The 20,825-nt window shown below is 42.6% G+C and overlaps 1 protein-coding gene across 1 annotated transcript; it reads left to right on the top strand.

The window, feature by feature from the left end:
- The first annotated feature begins 3,245 nt into the window (after positions 1-3,245).
- LOC103278070 (von Willebrand factor A domain-containing protein 7) lies at positions 3,246-19,454 on the top strand. The gene is made up of 9 exons (XM_008105745.3): positions 3,246-3,534; positions 4,795-4,917; positions 6,482-6,661; positions 7,529-7,607; positions 7,877-7,968; positions 9,839-10,003; positions 11,430-11,639; positions 16,571-16,712; positions 18,963-19,454. The coding sequence occupies exons 1-9, from the start codon at positions 3,291-3,293 to the stop codon at positions 19,105-19,107; spliced, it is 1,380 nt and encodes a 459-aa protein (XP_008103952.3). The 5' UTR covers positions 3,246-3,290; the 3' UTR covers positions 19,108-19,454.
- Positions 19,455-20,825: the final 1,371 nt, after the last annotated feature.

The raw sequence follows: 20,825 nt of genomic DNA, 5'->3' as shown, positions 1-20,825 counted from the left end.
TATGCAGAGGCAAAGCCACATTTTCTGGCTTATGGTCCCTTCATCATCTCTCCACTTTCATGAGTTTTACATGCATGATTTTGATTATTTGTGAACTTGTACCATCCCAAATTCAGAATTCCCATTACCAAGAGGTGAAGAGGAAGGCTGTTGAGGAGACAGGAATGCCATGTGTTTCCATTTCACCTGGCACCTCCCTTCCTGATGAAATACTTTTGGCACTTAAGAGGAGGAGAAGCCAGATCCACTCTCCACTTCACTTACTCTGCAGATCTGGCACATTTTCCTCTTACTGTTTGCACTGACCGTCTATATCATCTGGGCAAAGGATGGGAGATACCAAGAGGAACAGAATGACATAGCACATGTGAAGAAGGAAATGATACATATCCTCAGGGTAAGTGATGTTGCAGAAATGGACAGGGCTGGTTCCCCACCCTTTCTGGTTTGTAATGGGTTTCTGTTTCTCCCAGTAGTTCCTTTCCTTTGCCCCAGAGATTTAGACACTCATAGCATACAAGAAAAAGATAAGGAGCCAAATCCTTGGAATTGGTGAAAGAGCATGAAGTGCCAACTGCTCCTCCAATTTCCTCCAGGATTATGGTGGGTAGCTCCCATCACAAACCACATCAGTGATGCTTCATTCCCTCTGTAGATAAATTCATTTTTTTTTCCCTCCAACTTTCAAGGAAAATTTGATTTTCCAGCTTCTGATTAAGATTGACACTGGATTCATCCTCTCTAAAGGTTGCTAAATCAATCTGGATGTCCCAGTGTCAAGGCCTGGTTGGAGATACGGGAGTTCTTCAGAACTAGATATGTTTGAATTGGCTCCGATCACAGCTGGACAAGCCAAGGGTCAAAAGAGAAAATAGTCCTGTATACAGAGCACAGTGCCAACAAGGGGGAAAGAAGGAAAAATCAAACATTACTGAGACAAGACCTTCAAGCAATGGCAGGTTGAACTCTTCTGTTACCTGTGGAGATAATCTTTTCATTATTTTAAACTGTTTTAGCCTGTTGATATTGATTTGACTTGTATGTAACTCTGAGAGCTTTGAGTATAGAACAGCGGGAATTATGATGATGATATAACCTTTATTCTGTGCACCATTTTCACATATAGCACTATGATTCCACTCTGGCAGAGAAGTCAAACTTGCGAATGTGGAGGAACAACTATATTTCTTTCATACTTCTCTCTCTGTTAAGTTTGCATGCTTCTCCCTCATCTGGGGAATAGATTCGTTCCTTTTTTCAATTTTGAAACTCAAAAAGCTCACTAGTATGTTCCATTTTCTTTTATTTAATTAATTAATTAATTAATTAATAGTCTTGAATACGCTACTCCCAGTTTGGCTCGGAGCGGTTTACAGAAATAGATTAAAACAATGCACTTAGCTTTAAAATCACAATAAAAACAATAAAAACAACAATAAAAAAACAACAATAAAAACAGACCTAGCTCTAGGTTTTTCACCCATCGAACGCTCACAATTCCTATCTGGAAAATATGCATATATGTGTATGCATGTGTATGGCTTTAAGTCATCTGTGAACTTATGGAGATCCCATGAATTTCATAGGAATTTTTTAGGCAAGGAATACTCAGATGTAGTTTTGTCAGTTCTTTTCTCTGAAATGTAGCATTGTTTAGTGGTCTCCAAATACCAAAGAAAACTTGTCCCTGCTTAGTTTCCAAGATCAGACAAGATCTGATGTCATTAGAACAGGGTCTCTCAAACTCTGCTCCCCAGATGTTTTGGACTTCAGCTCCCACAATTCCTAACAGCTGGTAGGCTGGCTGGGACTTCTGGGAGATGAAGTCCAAAACATCTGGAGGAACACAGTTTGGGAAACATTACATTGGAATATTACCTTACTTAGACAGTTCTCCTCCTACATTCCTCACACAGAGCCATTGAACATGCCAGGTGCCTCTTTAAGTTTCAAACCAGAAGACAGTTGTGTTTGTGTCAAATATATTCAACCAAATACTCCAGCTGGTTGAATGTTATTCCATCAGAATGGTGCTATACTCATATTGGAAAGCACCAATATGTTATACTGAGGGCATTTTAACTTCTTTTCAGCAGTCTTCTGAAATGGCTACAAAAAGTTTCTAGGAGTGATTGTCTCAAGACTGTTTATCATCTAACCGAGACAGTTTTCACATTCTTCTACTTCCAACTAAGGTCCAAGCTATCTGTCATACCAAGAGTGCTTCTACACTGTTGAATTAATGCAGTTTGATACCACTTTAACTGGCATGTCTCAATGCTATGGACTCCTGGGAGTTGTAGTGTGGTGAAGCACCATCACTCATTGCTAGAGAAGGCTAAAGAACTTTAAAACTACAATTCCCATGGCAGTTAAATATCTAGATCCATCAATACTACTCTAACCTCTGATTGCCATAGAATCATGATCAAGGACCTAAAAATGCCAGAGAAGTGTTCTCTCTAGGAAACTCTAAGTGCTTCAGTACAACACTGTGACAGAAGTTGACTACAGAGTCACACTAGAGAACCTACGCAGTGGTTCTCAACCTGTGGGTCCCCAGATGTTTTGGCTTTCAACTTCCAGAAATCCTAACAGCTGGTAAACTGGCTGGGATTTTTGGGAGTTGTAGGCCAAAACACCTGGAGATCCACAGGTTGAGGTTTCTAGAGAGAACATATCAACCAACTCCATGAATATAATCAAATCCACAAGACTGAAAGTTGCAAATGTGGAGAACTGGCTGTATTCTTATTTTATGTCATCATTCAGGACATCGCAAAGGCCCATAGATTTGATCCATGGGTTCCTGGTGAGAGGATGTGCTGAAGCCATAGTTCCATGCCCTGCATTGCATGAATTGCCTTACCCCTCATCCCATGGGGGGAAGCATTGCCGTGCGGCTCCCCCCATCGCTGATAAGGCAACACGTGTGCTGTTTCCTCTCCTCTTTTCAAATAGATCCCGGCTGGAACTTCCTGTGCATTCACTAATAGGCTCCATTCTGAAGGTTCAGAAGAAGCGGTGCAGAGCAAGCAAATCGGCCTGTGTGATGAGGAAGGCAGTCTGTGGGTTGTTTTTTTCCTACCTACAGTGCTCCTTAGTGCAAGGTCAGAGTTTGCAAAGCAAGCTGCCCAGAGTTCTCTGTCCAGTCAAATATGTAGCAACATGTTTACTAGTTGGCCAAGTGACCCACTTCTGCCTCAGCTATATATTTGGGAGGCAAGCAGATCCCATCACAACAGCTTACCGTCCATCTCCTGATCCTTACAGCAGTCCCAAGGAAAGCCATGCTGTTTGCCAGAGCAATCCTTTTGCTCCTCGGGATGGGCGCTGTGAATGGATTCCACCCCAACCACGAATCAGGAGATCTTGATCCGGGTGACTTCACAGATACCGACATCACCGAAAAAGGGATACTGAAGGCTGTTTCTTGGTTCATGGAGACATCTCCCATTCCTGGAAAATTTCCCAAGGCTCCAGGAGAGCTAGCTGATAAGAACTCGACTGAATTGTTCAAAGCATATTTTGAAGGTAATAGATTTGGGGATATGATATGAAGGGATATGAGATCTTTCCTTACTTAACTAAACTTAGAAGTGTTGTTTTATTGGACTGCAGCTTCCCAAATCCTGCAGCAAACCAGGGATTGAACCAGGGAATCCAATACTCTGCCATTCTTCCTGTAAGGAATTTGGCCTTAGGTCCCCACAAGTACTCCCAGAATATGCTCTAGGTTTTGGCTGAACTTTTATAAACCTGTTCAAACTGCTGAAATCAATGCCCAACTTAAGTTCAACACTTTGCATAGTCTTTTGACAGTCTGGTCTAAAATGGGGAGGGGTTCCCTGGAAGCCACCAGCCACTGCTAAGGAATATTTTATTCTTTATGAGTTAAATAGTTTTAAAATGTCTTACTGAAATGCTCTTACATTGTTTTTAAAGGTAAAGTCTCACTTATCCAACACTCGCTTATCCAACGTTCTGGATTATCCAACACATTTTTGTAGTCAATGTTTTCAATACATCATGATATTTTAGTGCTAAATTCATAAATACAGTAATTACTACATAGCATTACTGTGTATTGAACTACTTTTTCTGTCAAATTTGTTGTATAACATAATGTTTTGGTGCTTAATTTGTAAAATCATAACCGAATTTGATGTTTAATAGGCTTTTCCTTAATCTTTCCTTATTATCCAACATATTCGCTTATCCAACATTCTGCCGGCCCATTTACATTGGATAAGCGAGACACTACTGTACTTCATTTATATCATCGCATCCCAAGAAATAGGTTTTGTAGGGAACGGTTAATGTTTAGTAACATTTAATCACTGAGATAAAAAATCTAATTCATTTGGATTGTATGTTGGGGAGACGTGGGTGATCTGCCTCATCCAGCAATTGTGGAAAAAGCAAAGTAGTCACTGTCTACCTGACAAACAGCACCCAAAACTTCAGCTGCTCCAAGTTGGGGTGCTATTTATCAAGGGCACTTGGCTGTTCCAAGGATTTTGGGAAGCAAATGCTCTGTCCCAATAGTTATTTGTGGTTTTCCCACGTTCACAGAGTTCTTGCACCCCTAACCTCTGTGAACACAGAGGGCCAATTGTACTTCCTTTCCTCCCATAGCTGGACACTGTGAATGGCTTCTCATCCTACCTTGTCTCCCTGCTATCTTACTAGGGAATGTAAACTCCTTGAGGCTCAGAACATTTACAGACTATTTGAAGAGAAAGAGTGATGGTGTTAAAATTGTAATTGGATCTGTCTCTTTTCTTTGCCCAGCTGATGTGTCTCCTGATCGGTTTGTCAAAGCCCTTGAGGAAATTGTCAAAGGGAACAACCAAGTGGAGGTCGATAACGGGGAAGACAGCAGTTACTTCTTCCACTGTGGAGAAATTGCCAAAAGTAAGAAGGGGTTTTCTGTGGGCATTGTTTGTGCGTGCAAAAATGTGTTGTTTGTATGTGCAAAAGAGTGTGAAGCAGCACTTGGGAGGTAGATGAAAGCAGCACAATCGACTTGATGAGTTTGGCCCACATTTCCTCAATGTTTCTACGAATGCTTTGAGGGGGTTTTGGTTTGTTCTCTTTTGCCCTTTTTGTGTTGGCAAATTCTAATACAAACCAACCACAGGATGGCTGTATGGAATAGAATTATTAAAATGTGTCACTTACCTACATTTTGTGAGTCCCACACAAAACATGAGTCAAAATGATGATTGAAAACACAGGCTGGAATTCAATACAGTAAGTCCTCATAACCACAGAATCCAAATCTGTGGTTTCACTTACCTGTGCCTGATGGGAAATGGTCTCTTTGAGAATTTGCTAAGTCTTCTGAATAATTCTATGACTTGCTTCTCCTGGAACCCACCATAAAACTGCACAGGAGGACATAGCAAAATCCTAGAGAGTATATCCCTCTAGGAATCTTTGCATCATCTATGCAACTTTGTAATAGTTTGGGACCAAAACAATTTAATGCCCTATGGCTGTACCTGTAGTTTCAGATAATCACAGTCCAGCAAGGACTGTATTCACTATGGATACAGGGGTCTTACCATATTACATTTACAGACGTGGGTCTGTAATTGTTCTTTATTCATTAAAAGTGTGCTGTCTCCTTTAAAGACTTCATAAATACCACCCTAGTCCACTTTAATAACAAGCAGACAGATCAGGCAAAGGAGGTCCATTCCGCTCTCAACTGGGATGCAAAGAGGATGAGGCTCCTTTATCTCAGCCTCATTTCATGGTAGAAGGGGAATTAAATTGCCATCCTCCCCAGAGCCCTGATCAGAAGCTGAACAGATCTCTTTCACTCAATTCAATTTCAATTATTTAGCATATGATAATTTATATTCAAATGTAGGTGTGTACCCAATTTAAGCATAAAAATATGTGCATCACACTATAATAGGAAAAACTAAAACTGTAACCATGTAAATAACCTATGCACAATTGATTTTTGATGCACATCCTTCTGCTCAAGCCCACTGACTCTCTCTCTTTAAAGTCCTTTATTTTTATGCTTGACTGACAGCCCCACCACATAAGGCAAATTAAGTGTCCTAGGACGTTTTCGGTACACCTCCTCGGGACGCCATTACACAAAGTACGCCAACTTCCAACGGAGCCAAGCCGTCGTGACAATGCTTCCCTCTGTGGGATGGAAAAATATCAGTTGTGGATGAGATGGGGTTCTGGGGTTGCCCTTCTGTCCTGTTGATTTGCCGTAGGTGGTAGCCAATCGTCCCACAGGACCTTGTTTGTGTGATGAGGTCCTTAGGCTAGAGAGCCATACAAAGAGAGTGTGTGTTCTGGCAGAATTGGTTCTGTAAAGTATGACATACGTTTTCATTATTTGCCAGCAATTCTCTGCTCTGATACAGGACTCATGGATGGCCAACAATGTCATTGGTTGAGATGCAGTCCAGAAGGTATTAAAAACCAAACTGCTTTCTCTTCTCAGGTATAGCCCAGCTTCGAGCCCTGAGGAAGGCCATGCTAGTGAGTCTTGAAGAGCCTGTGACTTTAGCAGGCTTGGAGTCAGCTCGCCTAAATGCTGGGAAGGCTCTCCATGTGCTCCAGAAGTTCTATAGCAACACCAATTGGGTTGAAATGGGAAATGATGACATTTACGAATTTCTGAGTAAGTTCCATTGCATATAGAAAATGGCAAATGGGTTTTACTAAAATTTTTTGTGGACATCCCACTAGTTGTTTCCTGGAAGAATATCATTCCTTATGAAACTGTTATAAAAACTTTGGCCACAGTTGTAGATCCCACCTACTACTCTCCCAACTACTTTAACAGATATAATCTGTATGGGGAGAAGGAGATCCTTCTATTATTGGTAAGCACATGACTGAACTGAACTGCATTGTATGGTCAATGCAGTAAAGCCAGAGCTGGGAAAGAACAGGATCTTAATAGAGCCAATTGTGTCATAGCCCTTTGTGCCTGCATACAGCAGCCAACCTAAATAGCAGCTGCTTCCATAATCCCTTACTGAGCATGCCTGAATAGTTGTCCTTTCATGTTTTGAGTTTGATTTTTGTAGATTTGATTAAAATGTTCTTTCTGGAAATCTCTAGGCCCTCCAGTGAGATTCTCTTGACATGTTTACTTTGAAATATTATCCTTATCTCTGTTCATTCCATGTTATTTCTGCCTCTGGTACCAAATATTCTGTTACAGAAGTACTTAAATTCCAGGAACACATTAAAATAGTTATACTAGTATTATGTGCCATAATACAGAACAGGGTGACCAAAATGATTGCAGCATCGGAAAAACTGTACTGTTTGGAGCTGTTTAGTTTAGATGGAAAGTAAAAATCACCCAGAGAGATGATGAAAAGCGGAGAATATTTTCTTCTGTTTCATAATATGTTTGTTCAACTGCTAGTTCATTAGTTTGTAAAATGGAGATAGAAAAGTATCAAAGTACAGTATCTGAAGTTTAAATATATGTACAATTCAAATAAAATGCATGTCTTTCTCTTGCGTTTTATAGTAAATGAAGACAGTAATGTTACGGTACCCATTGCCCCTGCTTCTATAGCAACATGTAAAGACTGTGTCAAAAATATCAGGTAAGACACAAGAAAAGGGGCAATGGCATGTATTTGTGGGTGATATCAGGGCTGACCAAAGGGGCTCTGGTGACCAAGGTAAAATTTTCTCTTCGTATATCATATATAATCTGCTCTATCTACTCATGTATCAGTCTACAAACTTTAGCCAAAAAACGCCATCCAAAAAACCAGGTTAATGTGAGTATTGTAGCTTATTGTATAGTTGTTATTACTTATGGGTGTGTTCATCCCAAAGCAGTTCATTAATCTACTTCTATATTTAATAGTGGAGTGTACACATGTGTGGACAACATACTTGTGAAGGACATGCTCGTAAGCGGTTACAAGATATCAGCAACTTGCAAGACCAAACCACAAGGTAAGACCAACTCCTGTTACTAGGATCCCTTGCCACGCATTAATCCTTGTTTTCTAAAAATAGGATGTAGATGATAGTAATAATAATAAAATAATAATAATAAAATTATTATTATTATTATTATTATTCACAACTTAAAATTGACTGGGTAGGCCTGTCAGAAGAGATGGGCCTCCAATTGTGTCTTAAATTCCAACACCTGATCTAGCTGTTGGAGATCTTCCAGCAGCTCATTCCACAGACCTCTGTGTTTGCGGCAGACTGTGATTTTAATATGAGTGTAATAGGTTCACTCTTGGGTGTTTTGTGACGAATCTGGGTACTGTGTTTTGAACTAATTGGAGTTTCCAAACTTGGTACAGAGGTAGCCCAATGAAAAGCACATTGCAGAAGTCCAACCCTGAGGTTACCAATGCATGCACAACCATCTTTAGGTCCTCCAAATCTAGGAAGGGGTGCAGCCAGTGAATTAACCCAAGCTGATAGTAAGCACTCCTGACCATCATACCTGCCTGGGCTGACATTAGGAGAGATGGATCCAGGATCCCTTCCATGCTGCGAACACAGTCTTTCAGGGGGAGCATAACCTCAATCCTTAAATTAGGACCCTTGATGGCAAACACTTCTGTTTTGTCTGGATTCAGTTTCAATTTGTTTTTCCTCATCCAGCCCATTACCTCCTCTAGGCATTCATTTAGAGGAGACAAGCTATCCTTAGCTGAGGCTGTTTTTGAAGGCATGGAGAAATATATTTCGGTGTCATGAGCATACTGATTTTATTCTCAGGAACAAAATTTGCAACCATCTCACATAAGATTGCATCAGAGTTGTTCAGAAGATATGGAATCTTATAACACTTTTGCCATTGGGAACACTGTAAAAAATTGAATTTCTGTATTTTAACCGTATATTATCATATTTAGGGCAAACAAACAGAGAATGGTGAAGTGTTTCAACAGAGACCAAGTCACAAAAACAAGCCCTTTTGGAATGTTCCATGTGCTCCATCCAAAAGAGCTGATGGCAACATATTACATCTTGCAGTCACCAAAACGCTCCTCTGGGTGGGATTAATCAAAATGTGAAGATATGTTGCCATGACTCCATTCTCACATGGAATTAATGATGTGGCAGGGGAACAAGTTGTTTTTGCTGCAAGGGTCAGATTATGAGAGTCAAATCCAAAAGTCTGTTCTTGACTGCCTTGCAGGCTTCCACATTTGTAAGCGTTATTCCACATTTGTAAGCACTATTAAAATACATTTAACAAATGCACATGGCTAACATGGGTAAAATTCAACTTAACGGGCTGTGGCGCAGCTGGCTAGTAACCAGCTGCTATAAATCACTACTGACCGAGAGGTCATGAGTTTGAAGCTCGGGTCGGGTTAAGCCTCCGACCATTAATAGCCCCGGCTTGCTGTTGACCTATGCAGCCCCGAAAGACAGTTGCATCTGACAATTAGGGAAATTTAGGGATGCTTTATGCGGGAGGCTAATTTACAACACCATAAAACTGCCAGCAAAACAGGAGGAAAGGAATGAGGAAGTACAGCCACTACTGGACGGTGAAGCAACAGCTCCCTCTGTGGCTGGAATTGTGAAGCTGGAAAAATGTTAAAAATGCCTCTGTCTAATGTATGTTGTTTGTCTGTTGGCATTGAATGTTTGCCATATATGTGTTCATTGTAATCCGCCCTGAGTCCCCTTCGGAGTGAGAAGGGCGGAATATAAATACTGTAAATTAAATAAATAAATAAATAATAATATGGTTAAAATTCACCAGTTAAAATTGACTGGGTAGGCCTGCCGGTAGAGATAGGTCTTAAGTCTCCAATGAGCTTCTCTCCTGTCTCTGCTTTTTCCACAGGCCAATGTGGGCACGGAGGGAAAAATGATACCACTCAAGACACCTATCCCACTGGTGGCATCAACAAAGAGACTTCTGACCCCAAGCTCTCCCCTCATGCTCACCTGCATAAGAAAGCAGCGGAACTAGCTATTCAAGCCACAAAGAACTTCTTTGTAGAAGGGGGTAAGTCTACAGGCAGTCCCCAAGTTATGAACAAGATAGGTTCTGTTCTTAAGTTGAATTTGTTCCTAAGTTGGAGCAAGTACATTTTTAAGCCAAATATGTATATATACTGGTATTAGCTTTGGATAGCAAAGGGAAGAGTTAACACCCTGTGGTGTTTTTTTTTTTTTGCTGTCTCGGCCCCTGTTCATAAGATTTCACCTCACTTTCTGTCCCTGTGATCACTGGATGTTGAAAAATGTGGCTTGTTGTGGAAACATGGATTGGTGGGAAAGTTTCAGTGGAGACACCTTTTCCCCATGATAACTTTTCCAAAAGTGAAATTCTCTTCCAAGGGGTAGATTTCTCTCACTTCCTGTTGTCTCAACTATCCGCCTCATCACATTGGGGCAAATTGGCCCCTTGCAATGCTTTGGGGACGGGGCCTGGCAAATACCATCACTTGACACTCAACAGGCCCTGCCCCACTGATCCCCAAAGCAGTGAGGAAGCTCGCTTGGGAAAGTGTCTTTTGGGCAGCTCTGATGGAGCTCTTTCCCTCATTTAATGGGAACAGGGACAAGGTGTCAATGTACCTTTTCTCATTTCCTCAATGTGATGGAGGAAAGAGGGAGGTGCCCCGCACGCCTTCTGTTTTGCCAAAACTGAACAAATTGGGGTCGGGGGGGGGGGGGTCACATCTGTATGATGGGGTCTTTTGAGTCATTTGTAAGTTGGATATTTTTAACTTAAGGACTGCCTGCATACACTGAATGAAGTAATATTAAATTATTTTTTTACAGTAGTTGCTATTTTTTCATTACTTCTGAGAAATATTTTAAAAAATAAAGGCATAATGGAAACAATAAAAAAATTAAATGCATAATGGAAACAATAAAAAATTAAATGCATAATGGAAACAATAAAAAAATTAAATAGTTTTTTTGAATTTAAAATTTTTCATGCAATAATTACTTTTATCACATAGCAGATATATAATGTATCGTACAATATTTGCATCGTTCTTTTATATCTACTGTCGATTTTTATCTACTACAATGTTAACATTTGTCCATCTACATTTCTTCACCACTGTGTATCCCCCCTCCCACCCCAAGCCATTTCTTATATATTGTCCAAAATCTCATTTCTTCCTGAGGCGGTAGCCTTCCATCCCTTTTTTGGACTACTTTCTCAATAAATTTCCCCCATACATCCTCAAAATCATTTTTTCCATATCCCTCTTTTAACTTTTAATTTGCATGTTAGCTTATCATTTAACAACAATAAAAAAATTTAAAAGCCCTGAAATATATGTACCCCACATTCCTTTGAAATGTAACTCTGTTAAGAAATGGCCTCATTAAGAAGGTATGGAAAGTGTAGTTAATTTCCAAGCTCTAGGTAAACTGGTATGGATATAAAGTTGATTTTTGCCTTTATTCAGATGCCAGCCTCCTCACCATGGTGGACAAAGACGTCTTCCAGAAGTTTTTCAACCTGAAAGGCTACTCTCTCGTCTTTGTGATAGACACCACCAGCAGCATGGCTGACGATATTGCCCAGGTCAAAGAAAAAAGCATCCAACTTATCCAGAAATTTTCCACTTTGCCGGACGCACCCATCAACTACATTGTGGTACCCTTCAATGATCCAGGTTAGAACACTCTGGTATTGTATTCAGTGATTACACAGAATCCAATTGACTTTGCTGCCAAATTGCTGCATTCCCCAATTTTCTGGGTTGTGTTCTTCCGTGCCTTTTAAAGTATATACTTGCTGTGATTTAGGAATGAAGTTAATAAAATACAACAGCATCTTCTTTTGTATTGTCTCCAAAACGCTCCTGAGACTTTTTCAGCATTTCCAGGGATATGGAATCACAGCAAGCGTAGTTTTACAAAGTCTTTAACTTTCTCTGCCAAAGGGCGCAGGTGCTTCACCATCTACAGCTCCCATGATTCCATGGGACTGAATTATAGCAGTTAACATGTTTATCAAAATGCACATATTAGGTCTAGAGCACATGTAGACCCACATGTAGACCTCTAAACTTAAGGCTCACGAGCCGCATCTGGCCTGCCATATCATTTTATGTAACCCTCCAGATCAGTGGTTCTCATCCTTCCTAACCCTTAATACAGTTCCTCCAGTTCTGATAACCTCCACCATACAATTATTTTTGTTGCTACTTCATAACTGTAATTTTGCTTCTGTTATGAATCGTAATGTAAATATCTGATAATGCAGGATGTATTTTCATTCACTGGACCAAATTTGTCACAAATACCCAATATGCCCAAATTTGAAGACTGGTGGGGTTGGGGAGGGGAATGATTTTGTCATTTGGGAGTTGTAGTTGCTGGGATTTATAGTTAACCTACCATCAAAGAGCATTCTGAACTCCACCAATGATGGAATACAGAACTCCCATGACCAACAGGAAATACTGGAAGGGTTTGGTAGGCATTATTTATTTATTTATTTATTTCCAACATTTATATCCCGCCCTTCTCACCCGAAGGGACTCAGGGCGGCGTACAAAATTGGCAACAATTCGATGCCTATACATAATTAAAACAGCTATAAAAATCCAATAAAACAATTAAAACAATATAAAAAATATAAAAACATATGATTAAAATCCATTCCTCCAAAATCCTCGTGCTGTAGCCGTAAATCAGTCCGGGTCGTCATTATCGTTTAATCTTCAAAAGCCTGGGCACATAGCCATGTTTTCAGGGCTTTTCTAAAACTCAAAAGGGTTGGGGCTTGCCGTATTTCTCTGGGGAGGGTGTTCCACAGCCGGGGAGCCACCACCGAGAAGGCCCTGTCCCTTGTCCCCACCAGCCGTGCCTGTGAGACAGGCGGGACCGAGAGCAGGGCCTCTCCAGATGACCTTAGGGATCTTCCTGGCTCATAGGAGGAGATACGTTCGGACAAGTAGATTGGGCCAGAACCGTTTAGGGCTTTATAGGTCAAAACCAGCACTTTGAATTGGGCTCGGTAGCATATCGGCAGCCAGTGGAGCTGGCTAAGTAGGGAGGTGGTACGCTCCCTATAAGCCGCCCCAGTTATTAATCTGGCTGCCGCCCGTTGTACTAATTGGAGCTTCCGGGCCGTCTTCAAAGGCAACCCCACGTAGAGAGCGTTGCAGTAGTCCAAACGGGATGTAACCAGAGCGTGGACCACCGTGGCCAAGTCAGACCTCCCAAGGAACGGGCGCAGCTGGCGCACAAGTCTTAATTGTGCAAAGGCTCCCCTGGCCACCGCCGAGACCTGGGGCTCCAGGCTCAGCGATGAGTCCAGGAGAACCCCCAGACTGCGAACTTGTGTCTTCAGGGGGAGTGCGACCCCGTCCAACACAGGCTGTAACCCTATTCCCTGTTCAGCCTTGCGACTGACCAGGAGGACCTCTGTCTTGTCTGGATTCAGTTTCAATTTGTTCGCCCTCATCCAGTCCGACACAGAGGCCAGACACCGGTTCAGGACCTGAACAGCCTCCTTAGTGACAGGTGGGAAGGAGTGACAGACCTGGACATCATCTGCGTACAGATGACACCGAACCCCGAAACTCCTGATGATCTCTCCCAGCGGCTTCATGTATATGTTGAACAACATGGGGGACAGTACTGAACCCTGCGGGACCCCACAAGTCAATGGTTGTGGGGCCGAGCAGGTGTCCCCCAATGACACCATCTGGGAACGCCCCTCCAGGAAGGACCGGAGCCACTGCAAAACAGTACCTCCGAGACCCATCCCGGCAAGGCGCCCCAGAAGGATACCGTTATCGACGGTATCGAAGGCCGCTGAGAGGTCCAGCAGAACCAGCAGGGACACACTCCCCCTGTCCAGTTCCCGGCGTAGATCATCGACTAAGGCGACCAAGGCTGTCTCGGTACCATGCCCCGGCCTGAAACCAGACTGCGCCGGATCTAGAAAATCAGTGTCAACCAAGAATGCCTGGAGTTGTGCGGCCACCACACGTTCCACGACCTTGCCCAAAAAGGGGAGATTGGAAATAGGCCGATAGCTATCCAATTGAGTGGGGTCCAGTGATGGCTTCTTCAACAGCGGTTTGATCACAGCCAATTTAAGGCTCGCTGGAAATATGCCTTCCCGAAGGGAGGCATTCACCACCACCTTCACCCACTCGGCCAATCCCCCTCTGGCTTCTCTCACTAGCCAGGATGGGCAGGGGTCTAGGATGCATGTGGTAGCCCTCACCTCTCCAAGCACCTTGTCCACGTCCTCAGGCTGAACCAACTGAAACGAATCCATCAAAATAGGACAAGCAGGTGCTCTTGCTACATCCTCGGAGACTGCCGTTAATATGGTGTCAAAGCCAGAACGGATCAAAGCGACTTTGTCCGCAAAGAACCGAGCAAATGCTTCACAGCGGGCTGCCGAGTTGTCAGGGATCCCGTCTTGAGGGACGGGATATAACAAACCTCTGACAACTCGGGACAGCTCCGCCGGACGGTTCTTTGCAGACGCAATATTAGCTGCAAAGAAAATGTTCTTTGCAGCATCTATTGCTGCGGCATATGCCCTAAGATAGGAACACAGCCGTGTTCGGTTTGGCTCGCTCGGCTCCGAACGCCACACACCCTCTAGTCCCCTCTTCTTTCGCTTCATCGCTGCCAACTCCTCGGTGAACCAAGGAGATGGTTTAGCTCGGGTACTTGAGAGGGGACGTTCCGGAGCGACCGTGTCTATTGCCCTAGCCGCCTCCTTGTTCCAGAGGGCGACCAGAGCATCGACAGGGTCACCAGCCGAGGTGGCGGGAAATTCCCCAAGAGCCGTCAGGAATCCATCCGGATCCATAAGCCTCCTAGGGCGGACCATTTTGGGTCCTCCACCCCTGCGGAGGTTGGGGGGCGCAGTGATTCTAAACCTGATCAGGTGATGGTCGGTCCATGGCAAAGGAGCGATGGTGAGCTCCTCCACACCGCCACCTTCCTCCCATCCCTGGCAGAAAACCAAGTCAAGTGTGTGCCCTGCTCTGTGGGTAGGGCCAGATACTAATTGGGACAGCCCCATGGTTGCCATGGTGGCCATGAAGTCCTGAGCCGCACCGGAGGGAGTGGCCTCGGCATGGACATTGAAGTCCCCCAGCACAATGAGCCGTTGGGACTCCAAAGCCAGGCCCGAGACCACCCCAGCTAGCTCAGGCAGGGAGACTGTAGTGCAGCGGGGTGGTCAGTACACTAACAGAATCCCTAAACTGTCCCGGCTCCCTACCCTCAGAGTTTGGGAGTTGTAGTTCACCTTAATCCCAAGAGCACTGTGGACTCAAGCAATGATGGATCTGGACCAAACATGGCACGAATACTCAATATGCTCAAATGTGAACACTGGTGGAGTTTGGGGAAAATAGACCTTGACATGTGGGAGTTGTAGTTGCTGGGATTTATAGTTCACCTACAATCAAAGAGCCCCTTAAACCTCACCAACGATTGAATTGGGCCAAATTCCCACACAGAACCCTCATTACCAATAGAAAATGCTGGTCTTTGGTGACCCCTCTGAACCTTCCTCACAACCCTCCCAATGGTTCCGACCCCCAGGTTGAGAAACACTGCTCCACATGCTGGACTACAACTCCTGTATTCCACATTGTTAGACATCATAACTAGAGCTGATGGGAGCTGTGATTCAGTAGCATCCGAAAGGCTACAGTTTGTTCTGGGATCTGAATATAGATACAAGGCTTATGGAAATGTCTGAGCCACAAGCACTGTTGGGTTGAAATTTCCATCATCCCCAGTCCTCATGGTGGACATGTTCTTCAATAACTTTGGAAGCACCAAATTAGATAAAAATGAAAGAGCACCAACCGCTATGTACAAAAAATCTAGTTGGCACTCTGTATCCATGGATTCTCTATCCATAGATTTGACAGCCCTTTTAAGGTCACCATAAGGCTGATGTATCCCTTGATAAAAATGAGTGTGATACCCCTGGTCCACAGTACAGATGCACCAAAGGAGTGTATTCCGACTATGTATGCCCAGTATCTTTCAGGTTAGTGCAACCCCATTCAAAATAGACTCCTTACCCAAAACTGATTTAGAGAACTGAACAGGTACACGTTGCACTGAAGCCTTTTGCTGCAACATGCCACTCATCAGGCTCTAATTTCTAAGCACTATTTTGTACCTCTGTACTTCAAAGCCTTCGTTTCTTCAAAACCATTTTAAAAAATCAGCCTGTGCACATTTGCAAACTGCCCAGGCCCCATCTACACTGCCATTTAATGCAGTTTGAAACTTGGTTGCTTCCACTATGCCAGCTATTGCTGCTATTGAAATGTAAATTGATGGAAAGGTAGGTAATTAATTATAGTGAGAATAAATTATCAAAATTTAGTTGAGATAGTGCTTGCAGTTCTGGCTATGGGCGTGACTGCTCTATAATCTGGTTCAATACAGTCAATCTGTAATCTGAAATTGTATTATATGGCAGTGTAGATAGGACCTTGGTTGAGTTGTGGTTATTTACTTACTCCAGGCCCAAACTAGGTAAATACAGTAGCTGTTCTGTCTGTAACTCTAATTCACATTGGCTTTGATTCTCTTCCTATAGATTATGGTCCAGCCTTTAAAACCCAAAATGTGAGTGAGTTGAAAAACTATATATCCAACCTTACTGTTGCTGGTGGTGGTGGTGACTGCCCAGAAATGTCATTAAGTGGTTTGAAGTTGGCTTTGGATGAGAGTTTGCCAAGGTATGCAATTTTCTTTGTAGATAGTACCTACGATCATCTGAGATGGGATATGAATCAAGTTAAATTAAGCTATAAAAGAAAGCAATGTTTGTGCGTATGTAGGTCTGCCTCTCTCAGCTCCAAGAGTGCAAAATCTAGACACCCAATAAATGACATGGATAAAAGCTGGCATGATAGCTTGGATCAGTGCATTTTGGGATTATTTTAAGGAACCTTACAGTATCTCTCAAGTGAGATACTGTAAGATGGTACTTGTCACGACCCAGGCTGCAGAGCACCAATAACCAAACACAGAGGCCAGAATCTATCTAATATCTTTATTAAGGAAATATATAAAGTTAATAAAAGCAAGTGTAGGAAATAGTTCAGAAGTAGACCTTTCAGGAAAGGTCAAAATTAGTCCAAAGAAACAATGTCCAATATGAAATATTAAGGTCCAAAGTTGTAATCCAATAACCGAAACACCCACTTTGCCAAGCAAAGTGAGGGGAGATGACAAGGTTCTTAGTCCAAGGAACTTGATGTAAGGCTAGGAAGTAAACTTGATTCTTGGAACACAAGGCTTGATACAAGGCAACAAGGTACGAGGAACAGGGACAAGATCCGTGGTAAATACTTGGCAAGGTCCTGGAAAGCAAGGCAAGGTCCTAGGAAGCAAGGCAAGGCTGGAAACGTGAACGAAGGCTTGGAAACGGGAACAAAGGCTTGGAAACAGGAGCGAAGGCTTGGGAACGGGAGTAGCGCTGTCCACACACAACCTACTCCAGTAGCTGACGAATTGACTCCGCAAAATTCCTTCAGGGCAAGGAACCTAAATAGGGTCCCGTTTTCCCACCAAAGAACACTTCTCTGGGGAACCAGAACCGAAAGTCAATCTCTGTGTCCAGATGCATGACTCCCTAAAGGTTCTCATGAAAGCAGTCTTAATCAGCTGAATGCCTGGCTGCGATTCTCAGGCTTCTGCGATTAGCCTGTTGAACTCCTTTTTGTTGTTGATAATAACTACGGCGAGAAAATGGGGGAGATTTTGACTCAGGGCTTGTTTGGCAGATTTCTGGAAGACAAATCTCCTGCAGGTGCAAGGGCTCCAGTTCTGGCTGGGAAAGTTCCAATTCTGGCTGAAATGGTGGAAAACCCAAGTTTTCCTCTTCATCTGCCACAACAGCGCTAGGAACGGGACTACATGGCCCATGAGTCATCACAGTACTTGAAACTTAGCAGAAAGGCAAAGAGACAAGAAGCAATAACTTCAACCAAATGATTTATCAAGCATTAGTGCTGCTTACAGTCCAACCTATTCATAGGTAAATTTTAGTCCAAGCACCAGCTTTTTATAGAACTTCAGAGTTTTGCAGAGAAGCATGGGTAATTATCTAATGCATTCGTAGTAATCCTCATCTGAGGTTTCTGTAACCTGCACAGATTGTATCCAGAACTTGTTTGTTGTTTAAAAGGATGTTCTTCAGGTCTGGCACTGTAAGTAACCACAATTTCTGGTTGCTGGCCCTAGGCACATAATATTGCAGTTGTAGTATTTCTAGCACAAATGGCAGAGCTCAGAAAACAACGGGAAGATGTCAGTTATTGTCAAGATCACTAAAACAGATCAGATTCACTAACACTGATCAGCATACAGCTGTATCCTTAATTTTTGTCACTGTAATTAAAATCAAAACATGTATTTAATCTACAGTGCCATCTTGAGCTACTAGGTGCCAGACTATCTTAATCAGGAGAGACAACGGCCCCATCTACAATGGCATATAATCTGTTTCTAAATCCCTATTATCTGCTTTGAATTGGGTTATATGGCAGTATAGACCTACATAATCCAGTTCAAAACAGATTATTTGATTTTCAGAAACTAGAGTATATGGCAGTGCTGATCCAGCCTCATTATGTATTTATACGCAAATACAGGTGTTTCAAATTCCCCACAAAAATACAAACTACTTCTCATCCCAAGCATTTCAGATGAGGTACACTCAACCTGTACTAGCAGTAATTGTTGTAGTTGTGTTGTTCTAAGCTATATGTGTGTCTTTGCTTTTCTACTATTTTTTTGTTATTATATTTGGTAGAGCTGTGGTGGAGCTCTGGGGATGCTGAGAAATACATTAAAATCTACATCCAATCTCATTCCTCCATCCTCACAACCCTTACTAACACTTCTTTGCCTTTGTTCTCTTCCTTGCCAGGCATAACACCCTGTTGTAATCTCACTCCTAACCATCTTTCCACTTTCTCCAGTTCCAAAATCTACAGTTTCACTGATGCTTCCGCGAAAGATGAACATCTGAAGGAGCAAGTCGAGATCAAGATTGATTCTACTCTGTCAGAGGTGAACTATCTCCTCACAGGGACTTGCTCAAAACGGAAACACCGAAGTACGTGAAATCTTGTCAAGGGATAAGAAAGTTGTAGCGCTTCTTTCATCAACAGAAAGAAAAAAAGAAAAAAGAAAAATAAAGAACAATATCAGAAGATTAGAGAAGAGATACAAAAGCAAGAAGAAGAATGGGAAAAGAATTTTTTAAAAACCCCAGTATTACACAAAAAATAAAAATCCTACCGACACAAATTTCGCAAACATCAGAAGAATAAATTTGAGAAGAGGGTATATCTAAATACGAATATTGTATAGATGTTAGATAGTATTACTTTGGTTCATGCATCTATATAGATTTGTTTCATTGTGTTATATGAATATGTAAATTGAAAATAAAAAATATTAATCTAGAAGGCTGTAGGGGGGTGAAAAGATGAAAATAGCATATACCGTAAAATCCTAGGATTTATAGACTGGTGGGGCACTAGAATTTTCTGACTGAAAAAAAGTTGGAAGTCTCCAAGGGCCATCTAGTCTAACCCTGGTCTGCCATTCAAGAACACACAAACAATACACTCCTGAAAGATGGCCATCCAGCCTCTGTTTAAAAACGTTCAGTGAAGGAGACTCTACCACACTTTGAGGCAGTTTTCCACTGTTGAACAACTTGCTATCAGGAATGTCTCCCTAATGTTTTAATGGAATTGGAATCAACTCAATGCATTCTAGAGCATTCTAGAGCAAATCAGATGCAAACTCCATTCTTACAGGCTAAGGCTACAGTGAACACAACTCGGGACTGCAGATGTTAGATGCATAGTTGTTAAACTGAAATCATAGTATTATACTTGCTTAGTGTGGAAGGGCCATTGATAATGTTTGTGTTTTTTGAAAAAGAATGTTTTTTTCTACTGATAACCTGCCTCTGTCATATGATGTTTTGCTACCACTATAATGACCTTAGGAGCCCCATGGCGAAGTGCGTTAAAGCACTGAGCTGCTGAACTTGCAGACCGAAAGGTCCCAGGTTCAAATCCCGGGAGCAGCTTGAGTGCCCACTGTTAGCTCCAGCTCCTGCCAACCTAGCAGTTTGAAAACATGCCAATGTGAGTAGATCAATAGGTACTGCTCCGGCAGGAAGGTAATGGCGCAGTCATGCAGTCATGTCGGCCACATGACCTTGGAGGTGTCTACAGACAACGCCGGCTCTTCGGCTTAGAAATGGAGATGAGCACCAACCCCCAGAGTCAGACATGACTGGACTTAATGTCAGGGGAAACCTTTACCTTTTTTTATAATGACCTTATCACACTTAGGAGGGATTGTCCGAGTAAGATGGTCCTCCAAGTGTAGTGTCTTGGCAGTGGGTATGTAGGTGACTGTGGAGTCCTATTCTTGACCCAGATGTTTTTCCACAGCAAAGGCATTTGTTTCCAGATGTAAGGTGGTCCCAGTCAGGGTTGGCTTGATGCACCTTCCTCTTGGCACATTTCTCCCTTTCACCCTCCATTCATGCCTCTTTGAAATCCACTGCACTGTTGGCCAAAGCTGACCTCCAGTTAGAGCGCTCAAGAGCTAGGGCTTCCCAGTTGTCAGTGTCTATGCCACAGTTTTTAAGGTTAACTTTAATCCCAACTTTAAATCTCTTTTCCTGTCCACCAACATTCTGTTTTCCATTCTTGAGTTAGGAGTAGAGCAACTGCTTTGGGAGACTGTGATCAGGCATTTGGACAATGTGGCCAGTCCGGCGGAGTTGATGGCGTAAGAGCATTGCCTCAATGCTG

This window comes from Anolis carolinensis, chromosome 2 (genome assembly GCF_035594765.1).
Source record: "Anolis carolinensis isolate JA03-04 chromosome 2, rAnoCar3.1.pri, whole genome shotgun sequence".
Taxonomy (NCBI): Eukaryota; Metazoa; Chordata; class Lepidosauria; order Squamata; family Dactyloidae; genus Anolis; species Anolis carolinensis.
Note: the sequence above shows the minus strand (reverse complement) of the source record. Positions and strands in the feature narration are given on the sequence as shown.

Coding starts and splice junctions, on each gene's coding strand:
- LOC103278070 (XM_008105745.3), top strand. CDS start 3,291: ATGCTGTTTGCCAGAGCAATCCTTTTGCTCCTCGGGATGGGCGCTGTG. Junction 7,969..9,838: donor TTGCAAGACCAAACCACAAG/GTAAGACCAACT, acceptor CTTTTTCCACAG/GCCAATGTGGGCACGGAGGG. Junction 16,713..18,962: donor TTGGATGAGAGTTTGCCAAG/GTATGCAATTTT, acceptor CACTTTCTCCAG/TTCCAAAATCTACAGTTTCA.